The 12,736-nt window shown below is 45.3% G+C and overlaps 1 protein-coding gene across 2 annotated transcripts in view; it reads left to right on the top strand.

Moving 5' to 3' along the window:
- Window positions 1-939: 939 nt before the first annotated feature.
- SGPP2 (sphingosine-1-phosphate phosphatase 2) overlaps window positions 940-12,736 on the top strand; it is a 35,217-nt gene continuing 23,420 nt past the window's right edge. The window contains exon 1 of one of the 2 annotated variants that reach the window (XM_065074105.1): window positions 940-1,233. In XM_065074105.1, the coding sequence (XP_064930177.1) occupies window positions 1,024-1,233 (210 nt within the window). In that variant the 5' untranslated portion in view covers window positions 940-1,023. The remainder of the gene's footprint in view (window positions 1,234-12,736) is intronic. The other variant, XM_065074103.1, reaches the window with a different exon arrangement.

Genomic DNA, 12,736 nt, shown 5'->3' with positions numbered 1-12,736 from the left:
CAATGGCACAAGACAAACCGGCTTGGTTTGGTAAAACCAAAGGAGCATGGTTTTATTTTTCAAGGACTGTAGAAAAAAAAGTACCTTAATGCAATCCCGGAAAATTTGGGGTGTTTCAGAGGCGGGGAAAAAAAAAAGTAACAGATTTGCAATAAACTTACACTGACTGAACAATGATCTTGCAGTCTTTGTACAAAATGTATTTCTGGGGATAGAAATAGGCTGTTCTAAAAAATCAAATACAGCAATAAAACTAAGGTACTTAAAGTTTCAAGAGCAGAAATAATCAGTATCATCCACAGCAAGTTTTGTAGCCCCAGAGCTTGAGGGGTATTTTTCAAGTGATAACTTCTCTCTTTTCGATGGGAAACTCCATTGCTGTATTTAAGGGCATAAATATTCAGAGCTGTATGCTTACATGTGCATATGTACATGGCTATGTATACAGTATATATGTGTACATATTCAGGAGAAAAACAAATAAATGTTATCTCCAAGACAGGACAAAAATAAACCTGGGCCAGCCCGGGGTGTGTTTTACGCCCTAGAGGGGAATTGATGAGCCCAGGTGGCACTTCCATGCAGAGGAGCAGTGGTGTCTGGGATGGCGTGGGGAGGGGAAAAATCTCTTCCCTGCAGTCCTCCTCGCCTGCCTTTTCATAGCATCCCTGTTTCAGTGTTTTCCAGGGAAATCCTGACAGTCATGTTGAGACTTGGGGCATTTATCTTTAGGTTAACAAGCGCGCTGCGTTTATCTCAAGGCAGATCGTGTTCGTTGTTTCATCAGGGTAGTCATGGGAGGAAAAATGGCAAAAAAAATGCTGAGTTTCTTCGGGGTGGCGGGGGTGGCGCACGGCCTGTCCGGCAGGGGGCGCTCCCTGGCGGGGCACCGCACCTGTGCGGGGGGCGGAGGCACCTGGCGGGCGGGGCGGAGGCACCTGGCGGGCGGGGCGGGACGCACCTGCCTGCGGCCCCGGGGCGCTGCGCTGCGCGGGTTGGGGCTGCGCGGAGGCTGCTGGCAGCATGGCCCGCCTGCTGCGCACCTTGCGTGGCTCCCAGCCCGTGGCGCGCTTCCAGCGCTGCTGCGGGCTCTTCCCCGCCGGCGAGGAGAGCGGCGGCTGCGACCCCGCGGAGGGGGCCCGGGGCCACGGCATCTGCAACGGCGCGGGCGCTCTGCGCAGCCCGACAGCCGCCGACCGCGGCCTCCCCAACGGCGTGCGGAGCGGCCCGCAGGTGAGTGCCGTGGGGGGTGGCCGAGTTCGGCCGTGACTCAGCAGAGCCGCCCCCCGCCGGCGGGGGGTCCCCGCGCATCCTGCCGCCTGCCCGGGCCGGGGAGCTGGGGGAGGGATGGAGGGGCTGGGCTGCGGGTGTGGGAGGGAGGAGAGATGGAGGGGACGGGCTGCGGGGGTGCGGGTGCCGGGGAGAGCTGGCGGGGCCGCAGCTCGGCATCATTGGGCCCGCCGGGGAGGCGTTTCTATGGTTCTCTGCTTACTCCCCGTCGCTGGCGCCCCCGAAATGCGGTAATCGGTGTGAGCGGGGGTTTGTCCGCAGCTGTGCCCGGAGGAGCCCTGCAGCAGCGCTGCCTTTCCCGGGTTGCACGGTTTCCCGTGCGCAGTGGATGGGAAGGCAATTCTGTTTGCCGTGGATCTCTCTCCACTCGGGGTGCACCTGTTGTGGTACTTTGCTGATCCGGGGCTTCGTGCTGGTCTCTCCTGGGCTGAGGCCGCAGCGGGAGCTCTGCTCGGAGCTGTGTTCTGCTGCTGCCCAGGCCCGGGCTGTTCCTCACTGTTTATGGCAGCCGGGACTCCAATGGAGATGGGCTGCACTCTCTGTGCTTCCCTGTGGCCGAGCAGGTCACAGTGTTTCACGGCACTGTCTGTAATTCACTTGTGTATCTGAAGGGAATAGGAAGGGCATAACGCATCCCATGCGTACAGGTTGGATGACCTGCTTTTTCTCTTACTGCAATGACTTGAATTCATTAGCACATCACTTTATGGTACCTTTTGGAAAAGGAGGTGTGATAATCGTCTTCCACACTCTACCTGCATGATAAACGTGGGCCAGCTGTGAACACCAAAACTTCTGCAACCTGCCAAGAGATGCAAAAAAACAAATGTAGATCTTCCTTGTACCAAAACACATACTCATTGCACTGTTGCTAAATGAGCTGGGGTGGCCATGATGTATCTGCAAAGAAGTGGATTTAAGTGTCTAATATGCAAGGCAAAGTCCTTGGCCATAAACTTTCTATGGATAGTGGTGTTTTCTTGCTCTTAGCTTCAGGCATTTGCAGAAAGGTGCTTCAGCACTACCCCTGCATTGCATTCCTGGTGACCTTTGGTGGGTCTGTATTCAGGTTGAGTATCCATTCCTGGAGCTCGGGGCTTTCAAAGTCTGTATTATTGAGACAGAAGGTTTCTATGACGTAATAACTTTTACATTACTTTGTCTTTACTGCCACAATCCAGTAGTCTTAAAGGATTTCAGGTTCTGCTGTGTAAGTTCTTGGACAATCAACAGGTTTGTTGGTTTTTCTCCACTCTTCCTTTTCTTAGATGCTTTATCATTTCTTGAGATCTACCTTTCTGCCTTTGAAAGAGTACAGTTCATATTTACTCTGTAGTTATAACTTAACGGTCAGAACTGCTCCGGACTGGTGTGATGTTTACAAACTGCCTGATCATGTTCAGTGATTGTACAGTTCTTGTTCGTGCCTTAGGTGAGGAGGTGAATAACCAGGATAACAGCAAGGTGATGGTAACAGAAGTGGAAAAGGTAGGTAAAAACTGCATGTTCATCTTGGATGTATTGCAGTCCCCCAAAATGTAGCTGATTACTGGTAAGACAGAGATGACAGTGTTGCTTTTTCTGTGATAGGCTCTCTGGTAATTTGAAGTAGACTTGCTCTAGAGCTTGAGTCAAGGTCTCCCTTCTGTGGCGTTTCTTTGCAATTGATTTTTTCATCAGCCTCAGAGTCTTACTTTTCCTTTTTAAATAATATTACTTGCTTACTCGGTTTCATATTTCCCTTTCTACGCGGCAGTAAGCGGACAGTAGCTGAGGCAGGTTCAGCAGGTGAGACAAACCCTCATGGGCCCATGAGCACCACTAGGAGAGCTGGCAACAAGGCATTTCTGCCTCAACTGCTCATGCCTTGTCCTTCTAGAGAACATAGCTGAACTTTTGGAACTTCCTCAGTTTGGAGCTGCAGCTGAAGAAACATGAGATCCAGTTTCTTATTTCAATGGGTTCATTGAACAAGGCTCATGTTCCTCAACACCACTCCTGCTGCTCTGGTGCTGAGTGCTCAGCTCCCCTACCCAGTCCAGTGGCCGAGGGAGCTTTCTTGTCCTGCGTGTGTCCAATTTTAAGGGATGTAATTGGGCTATATGGACAAGACTGTTCCATCAGATAATTTTTGGCCAGGTCTATGAGTGATGGTCTTTTAGAAGATGACAGTGCAGTCTCACCCAAGATTGAAGCAGGAGCCCCACTGGGAGCCCGTGTTGTTATGCTGATGATCAGATGCTTCACGATTCGGCGCTTCCCGGCTCACAGCCTGAGTCATCTTTTTGGAGGCTGCTGGACTTCATAATGAGGAGATGTCAGGATCTTAGGATTAATTCCAGTACTTGGAGGTGAGCCACTTACTGTTTTATAATTCTGCTGAATGTCTTAGGCCATTAGTTCAGATATCAACCAGAAGAATAAAAGCTCAGCTGCTGCCATTTTTCTCCTTTGAGTCTATGGAGAACAGAGGTAGATTTAATGGGCAAGGAGCCAGAGAAAATCTATTCTCCCTGGAAGACTCCTTTGGACAGTCAGTTCTTCTACTTTACTTCATGTATATGCTCTGCACAGAATATTTATGGATCATCTGGGCAAAGGATGGTGGCTATTGACTGCTATGGCAAGTAAATCCGAGGTCTAGAATGTACAGGTAGTGTTGTCTAAACCACAAGATTTGTTTTTAAAATGGCTATTCAAGTTCCTGCTTTATAGGGCTTCATGTCAGTCTAGTATAGTTAGCAGCAGCAGCAGCTTATTTTTCCAAGGCAAACTGCTGTTGGTCTAAATTTAGAGGTACACGAATGGTTTAATATAGGGTTACATTGCTAATTTTTTACTATTCTATTGTATTACTAAATTTCTGAACATTTATTACTATATATACAAAAAAGTAAGTTTAATCCTTCCTTCTGAAGACAACTGGCTGTTGCAAACTGTCACTAACAGAGTTCCCTGAGCCTGATAGTTCTGGTACGTACAAAGCGGTGTGGTCATTCTGTCGCAGTAGACCAGGTTGTTATCCCCTTTGCAGCTAGCATGTAGTTATGCTAATCAGTTTAACTAGGTGCACTGCCTTCAGTGTTCCCTATTGACAATTCTCTGTGTGAAGGGAGAGTGTTGAGGTACTGTATTTTACAGGAGAAGATGTTGTCAGACACCTCTGTCACACCACAGGAGAGCAAAGACCGAATATTTGCGTGGGAAAGGGCTCAGAGGCATTAGCAGCGAGGAACCTGTTCCCTGACAAACATAGTGCCTGTAAGCCAGGATATGTGGCAGGAAGCAGAAGACAGAATAAGCAAAGAAGTATAAGAGGTGTCTAGGGAGGAGAAGGGGGTATGTACAGCAGGGTGGCTGTGGTGCCAACGCCACCCCTACCTGTGAGGTAAATAGTGAAGTGGCACAGATTGCAGCATTAAATCTTGCTAGCATCTCCCAAACCATGCCAGCAGCGCTAAGCTGAGCAGTGCTGGTATGTGGAGGCTGCTGGGATGCCACAGGGGTTTCAGCCACAGAGTCACTCCTTCAGTGGTGTCAGAGATCCTGGCCTTGAAGCAGCAGCACAGATCCCTGAAGCAGTGCTTGTTGGCAACATTGGGTTATGTGTTGGTCTACTTGAGTGTTTCCCCGTCAGAAACAGCTGACATTGGTATGGCCTGCATTAATTGCAGCTAATAATGAGGCAGCAAGTGAATTGAGAACATTGTATCTATGGCTTGCATCCCCAGGGGCTGGGTGGCTTCTGAGGTGTCCTCCAACTTGCCTCTCTATAGCCATGGCTGCAATTTGAGCACCATGTGCCATACAATCTGCTTTCCAGGAGCACATCTACCTAGGACTTGCATATTTGCCACAATACTTAACCCAAAGCCTTATTCGGCACTACCGTAGAAAAGTGCTCTTTGGCTTGAATCTTGGAACTATCTGCTGGGGAGTCGCTTCTCCCTGTGCTAGTATCTGGTTATAACATTAAAAAGATAACAATTTAGTTCTCCAAAAATAGTATGGTGTTACTCTGCCCATTTATCTTATAGAAGCCTTGCTGCTCTGTGCCTCTCAAAATAGACCTCTGCTGTGGAACCAACCTTTGTGCAGTAGCAGGCTGACTGGATTCATGATGCTGCTGGGTAGAAATGTGTGACTAATCTATGAAGTTAAATTTCCAGGCTACAGTCGATTTCTAAAGCCAAGTGTTAAGGTGAGAACAAGCTTTTTGCTCTGAAAAGAAACATAACAGTGAAGTCCTGGTTCTCCATGGTCATTTGGCTATTCCTGCATGCTTCTGTTTGGTTCAGTGAGGCTTCTGTTGATGAATGACCATCAGCTGGGAGCTCCTCAAACCTGGTGTTCTGGGGGAAAAGTGAGTTGAGCGGCTTCCCACTTCTCCAGATCTCTGCAGAGCAGCCTGGATATCTAGCAGCCATGCTGGCCCTAGTAACACTCTGATTCATGTATTTTGGCAGGAAGACAAAAATAAGAGGTGGTGGTGCTTGCAGGGAGCTGGTGTGTGGGCAGGGTGGCCGTCTAATGCTGTGCAGTTTGAAAACTGTTGTTGTGTGATGCATCCTCCTATCCAAAAACACTTTTAGTAACACTCATCCTTTGGAGATGTGAAATACGATTGAATTTCAGAGGATTTTTTTTTTTTTTAAATCTTCATTTTGGAGCTGGAGTCCCTGTTCTTCTGAGTTGTCTCTAATTTAATTCTTTCTCTGGTTCTTAACTCATGTTTCACCCTTCTCTGTCCATAGCTACCTAACCCTTAAAATAACTTACTCAAACACTTTTAGGCATAGGTTCTGCAGTGCACCTTACAAAATTGCAATCTAATTCTCAGGAATTAAAATGCAATTAAATAAACCTGTTTTCCCACTGTAAAACAGGGAGGAAGGAAGCCTTTCCCTTCGGCCCTTCCCTCTCCTGCCCTGCTATTTCCTTGTTGCACAAACCAGTCCATTCTTCCTGGAATGTAGGAAGACGCTGAAGTGCATGGGCTGAAACATCATTCTAATACCATGAGACCACTGTGTGGAGAAGATCTTGCCTTTTTATTAGCGACTACCACAAACTCCAAAGGGATTAATGTAGGAATCATGAATGTCAACTCTTCAGGCATCTGCTAAGGAAGGAACACATGAATTTGGATGGCCTGTGCCAAGAACAACACCTTTTGATGGAAAGTGATGGGTATGAAGGCTCTTGAGAATAGGTTTCATAGCCACATGGAAATAACTATCTGGAAATGTGAGAGAGGCATACTGCCTGTGAGATGAATGTAAGATGAGCTGCATGTAGGTCGGAGGACAAGAACAGAAATTGAATAGTCGAGTCAAAGTTATGGTTGAAAACTGCCTTCTATCCAATAGGTGCAGATAGCTATCGAACAACCAGGTGTAATAAACTAATCAACTACAGAATGGGAAATTATGAGCTTGGTAGCACTTTAATGGACTGGAAAAATGGTTAGAGGAGATCATGGGCTGGGCATGGTTCAGTGGTGGCATGCTATTCTATAAACAGCCTGCAAAGTGAATGGAATTGTACAGTACTATTCCTTCTGCATTACTGTGCCATGTCTGATCTTCAGGCATGTAATTCAAGACAGACATTTAAGTGCTGTGTCTGGAAAATGCCAAATATCTTCTACAAGAAACACCACGTGATTGAGCAGTGGAAGAGCAGACAGTTATGTCCTTTTTGAATGCTTGTAACAAGCTTCTCCCATGTCAGCCTTCAGAGGAAGGAAACTGTTTCTTCCTTGTCTGCAGTAGTTAAGAAAATAGTCACAGGTTTAAATTCCAGTAAGAAAGTTTCAGGCTAGGTGTCAGGAGAGCAAAGCACTTGGAGGTCACCTGGAGCAAGCAGTGGAGCTTCTACCACTGGCATCGGTAAGGACAGGTTAAACAAATGTCTGTCAGAGCGATGGGAGGGTGAGCCACCCATCCTTGGTGGACAAGCTGGACTAGCCTTCGGTTAGACTGCCTTTTGTGAAACATGAGGCTGTCCTTTCAGCTGACTACAGGTATGGTCCTTCACCAGCAATCTCAGTCTCGTTAGCAGCAGTTCCTCTGTGTTTCTGGGACAGACTTATGGGCTTTTCTTTTTTCTTAATTAAGGAGGCTTTCTTTTAGGAAGCCAACATAGTAAATTTTTTCCTTCATTGATTCTTCCTATTAATTGCCTAAAGAAGTGCTCTGTCAACTCTAGTCTTATTTTATTCCACTTTATATTTAAATGACTTGGCAGATTCTGTTATATCTACTTGTGTTCTTTCAACAGAAGGAAGGAGGGCTAATTATGTTGCTTCAAGAGCAATATACAGAAATCTAACCTATAATTCAGTCTACCTCCAGATTATTAGTCAGAGTGGAAGGGACAATAATCTGAAGATTGAAAAATGAAATCTTCAGGGATAACTGAGGTCTCTTAACTGTCCTAGCTGTGGTGTGCTGGGCGTATGTTGGTCATGCAGATGTATGTGTCTGTCTCAGCTGAACTTCCTTTGCAGTCTGAAGGGGAAACTTTGGATGAAGATGCACTGATGTAAGATGTCATGAATGTGTGAGGCATCGACTGGGTGAGCACTGCTGGGAGTGCTGGACCTTTCCCCTTTTCCACTTTACTGGTCTCAACCTGTGGTCCTGCAAATCTCGACCCCTTTCAGCCCAACAGCTTCGAGCCATCCCTGGTGCTGCTGGCTGTGTGACACCATTCTGCTATGGTACCTTGCTGAGAGCTTTACTTAATGGCCTTTTCTGGTGCTTTGAATGAATTAAGAAACTACAAAAAGCTGCCAGAAGTCTGCCTGACTTTTAGATGCACTGCTTGTTCTTTGCCTGACACCACTGAAAGTACTGTGATTGCTTGACCTGAAGCATGCATGTTGTAACTTCCCCTGCAGTGAGTGACTTGCTTCTGCATCAAATGATGATTCAAGGCCATGTCCCTGCTCATGATGCCATTAGTGCATGCCACTGTAAACACTTGCACAACAGCTGCGAGTTGAATGTTGCCTGTTTGTGTACTAGTTAGTAAGACCTTTCTACTAATAGCAGAGCTGGTCAGAACTTGAGGGCATTGAAGGAGGGTTTTCCCATTATTACTGTTTGCCTTCATACCCAAATCGCTCAGGTTTCAGTTAGCTTTAGGCGTCTCTCCAACAACAAGGAGACTATGGAAACCTGAACAATTGTTGTTAACTGGCTGCATCACATTCTGTAGAGGGTAAGAAAGAATGACTCAATTAAAAGCACTCGAACAGAGCAAGATCTTCACAGACATGAGTTTGGTTAGTTGAGTTTTTCATGCCTTGGCATTCCTTGTGTGCATTTTGTGGGCTTTGTGTGCCACTGCCCTCCTCTCTGCTGTCTGACATCTGGGAAATTTCTTCCTTATGTTTGTATCCCTCCTTCTCTGCTTCCTCCCTCCCCTTCCCACCAGTCCTGTGCCCCCAGCCCTTCCTGTGAGGGGCCACACCAGGATCTCTCCATGTGGCACAACCCCCTTTTCCTGCCCACACTGTTCTTCCACCTCAGAGTGTTGAGTTTCCAGTGTTGGTGCTATCAGGGGAGGTGAACATTTAGCTGCTGGAGATGTCACCAGCTGCTCCCAGCTGCTTGTTGGATCTTCAAAAACTCTGAAATTGTTTGACACTTAGCTATGTAGGTGGATCGAAGAACTGAAGTCTTCAATATAATGGGTTTTGCTTTCTTTTATTTTCCAAAATCTGATCATTGATACCTAATTTTTGGCTGTGACCTGATAGGTTGTTTTTTTAGTCAGGTACATTAATAAACATAGAAGTGATGTAAAACTGATTGCCTATACAGAATACTGCAAAACTGAAGCATGTTCATCCCACTGGTTATACTCCACACAGTACTGCACTGCAGACTGAATTGTCAGATTTATGTTGTTTCTGTGTGCAGCAGCATCTGTGTAGGAATTTTTGGCTTTTTTTTCTTGTACCTGGTCTTTGGCTTCTCTAATTTTTCTGCCTTTTTGCAGCATTAAAAAAATACCCTTAAATGAGAAGTATTGTAAAGTATTGACTAGGGGCTTTGGGAGGGAAATTCTGAACTTCTGAAAGGCAGTTCCGGTGGAAGGGAAGCAATGTAATGACTTTGGGAACTTTAATTAAATGTGCATGTCTCCTGAAGGATTCAAAGTAATTGAGAGCTGAGAACAAAATGTTGGCTAATGGTATCTCTGGGTCAGGCTCTGAGCCTTAGATGCCTGATGTTGCAAAGCTGCTCTCCAGAGACAAGGCAGGAAAAGCTGCTGTCTCTAGTGCCCTGATGAGAGACATCCTACTGAAATTGGAAGGAGAGTTGTATCTTTATACAGCTTGTGTTTTTCCTCTTTTGTGGGCTATATCTCTGCCTTAAAATACATTTTAAAACCATTACAGTTGTGGTTCAGCTGCTATTCCATTACTGCAGCTATAAAGGACATATATTCTTACATATATACTGTATAACATTATGGATTCCTGCTCTACTGTGTCATTGTGTGTTAGTGTCTCCCAAGAGTCACCATGATGGTAATGTGGTCTGCTCTGCTGGTCCTGCCATTAATGCTCCATAGAGAGGATTTGGAGATGCTCCTGTGCTTGGGGGCAGGTTGGGCGGGTGCTGCAGCAGCGCTGGGGCTGCACTCAGACCCCTGAGCATGTGTGGGGCAGCACCTGCTGTGGGTGACCCATCAGTGAGCAGAGACTGAGAGAGACTAGGCTGACCTACAACAGCTATCTCTGTGCCAGTACTTCAGGTGAGTATTTAATTTATGGAGACTCACATGAATCTGTGTCTTGTAACTTAACCAGTTAAATTTTTTCACAATAGATATTTTATACTTCGTGAGAAGAGTAATTTGTGTGATATTACCTGTCTTCTCTGTTTGCGAAAGTGATGTCTTATTACACCTTTCATCTGAAATGTTCTTAAACTTCTGACTTTTTCTACAGCCTTAATAACTGCCCATTAAAAGCCCTCTGATCCAGACCAAATAGTGATGGAGGGGCTGACTCACTGAAAGTGCTTCAGAAGTTGTGGAAAGCACCAGGTCAATCCAGTACATTAAATATAAACAAGGCTAAAGATTGGAGTTGTTTAAAAGTAGAGATTGAATAAACTTCTGAGAGTGTTAAAACATGCTAAATGTTTGCACAAACAATTGTAACAGCTTTTTCCTGCGCTGGGGTTAGAACGAGAAGAGAAAGGGAAGGCACTCACAAAGCACAGTAGCTTTTGCTTTCTGCAGAAATAATAGATAGAAACAGTAAACATGAGCTAACTGCTGGGCTCCACCATCACCATGGATAGCCAAACATGGACCTCTCATGGGCCAGGGGCTGAAGGTGCATGGAGTGGGCTTTCTGTACTCACAAAGCTTTAGGACCGCAGTGATTGAAAACATCTCTTTTTTAATTAATGTACACTACCTGAAATGAAGCAGAGCGATTCTGTGATGCCTTACATGCCTAACAGGTGGTTGCTACTGTTGTGTGTCACAGGTGTGATGTTTGTCCCCTGCCTCACACGCGTTGGGCTGTCCACAACTGCTGCTGTAGTGCTTAAAAAAAATTGTTAAAATAAACAAACTTAAACAAGTGAGGGGTGATTTCTGACAGAAAGGGAAAAGAAGAAAGAAAAAGGTTTTAAAAATCATGCGCAAGGATTTGGCCTTGTGTTCCGCCTGGAAATATTCGTTACCTCGAGAATTCTTTTAGAAACTGTTGTTTTTTTTTTTTTTTTTTCCTACAAAACAGCTTACTGGAATTAGAAAGTTTTATCCCTCATCCCACAATGCTCTAAAGCACATGAATACATAATTCCTAATACATTGGAGATTGATGCTTAATTGAGGAGCTAGCAATGCCAGAAGAGAGCTTTCTCTGGGGCCGTGTAAGTGTGGCGAAATACAGTTTCAGGAGCTCAGAGAGGAGCATCAGAGCTGTTAATTGCATGGGGGGTGTTTCCTAATGGGTGTATGAGACACTTGAGCTGATTGCTCTGTCGTTCAGCCAGCCATAGCATCCTGCTGGATTGTTTTAGAGGGACACCAGTGCCTCATCTGAGACCTCTGTTGCTAATACATGGGGGACACTCCCGTGACCCAAGCATTGCAAAACCATTGACTTATCTTTTTTGTTTATTGATGCAAAAAATCAATGTAAATAAGTTGGGGGATTTTTTGTTTTGTGGGTTTTTTTCATGATATGTGAATGGAAGCAACTTCTTTCCATCTTGCTTTTGTTGTCTTCATGCAGTTTGCATCATCTCCATATTGAAAGCAGATTAAGGGTCTGTAAATTCTAATTGTCTTTACAATGAGTCACAATTGCATGTCTAGACTCCTTTCTCACTAGGATGTAGGATGACAATTTCTCACTGGTAGATTAGGTGTACAGTCAACTTGAAGCATAGTAGTTTTCCTCTCAGAAGAGTTTTAGGAGCTATGTCAAAGCTGTATTTCAATGTGTCTCTACTGAAGCCTTCATGATCTCTTCTCAGCTCTCATTTTTAGGAAGTTCTTTCATCTCATATTTACACCACCAATTTCCATTTTTATTTTCTTTTTGAAGAGTTGGAGAGAGTCTAGATTGGCTCCCTTGTTCCTGTCCCCAAATCAAAATTCCTCTTCATGTGTATCTCTTTTTTTTCAGAAGGGTACAGGCATTTATATAAAATGTGAATGACTTGCATGTTTATTGCTCCTGCTAATGGGGTGAAAGGCTTCTTAGTGGAGTACTAGTCCAAAACAGCAACAACAGCAAACCTAGCCACCAGTGACCAAAGTCATGGCCTTAATATATACGCTGTTGTGTGGCTTACCAGCTTGGGCAGGCTGGGTGCAGCCTTTTAGAAGATCTAGCTGCCAAATACAGAGAAATGTGAAATCTATCATCTAATAAAAGGTATAAATTAAGTCTCAAGCAGTGTCACCTGATGCTGTTTGCAATATATCTGCTGGTGATGTTCAAAGGAATAGCCTGGTTGTTGTTACTTAAAGACACTGAAGTGACAATGTGGTGGTGACAGGGGCAGCTCTTCTCCCTGCCTGCTCGCAGCCTTGTTTTCCCAGACCAGCTCCTGCCGCTGCGGTTCCTGAGCCCTCTCCCACCCAGGGGCATCCCACCAGGGGACACAGGAGATACTGTGTCCAGTGGCACCCTACAGCAAATTTCAGGGACTAGCAGGGTAAACTTAGCCTGCTATAAGGAGGCGAATTTTAAATGGCATGGTTCAGTAATTGCAGTTTACTTTTTTCATTTCAAAGCACATTTCCAGCAAAAGCAATGGTGACTCTCTTTATACACAGATGTAGAAACTTCAGAATTAATGCATCAGTACCCTTTTATGAAATATACTTTATTTCCCTGGAGGAAAGACTGATCTGATATCTTGCAAAACTTTGCCACTCTGACTGCTACCCTTAATTA

The sequence above is a fragment of the Columba livia genome, chromosome 9 (genome assembly GCF_036013475.1).
Source record: "Columba livia isolate bColLiv1 breed racing homer chromosome 9, bColLiv1.pat.W.v2, whole genome shotgun sequence".
NCBI classification, from domain to species: domain Eukaryota; kingdom Metazoa; phylum Chordata; class Aves; order Columbiformes; family Columbidae; genus Columba; species Columba livia.
The sequence above is the reverse complement of the archived record's forward strand: the minus strand, read 5'-3'. Positions and strand labels throughout refer to the sequence as shown.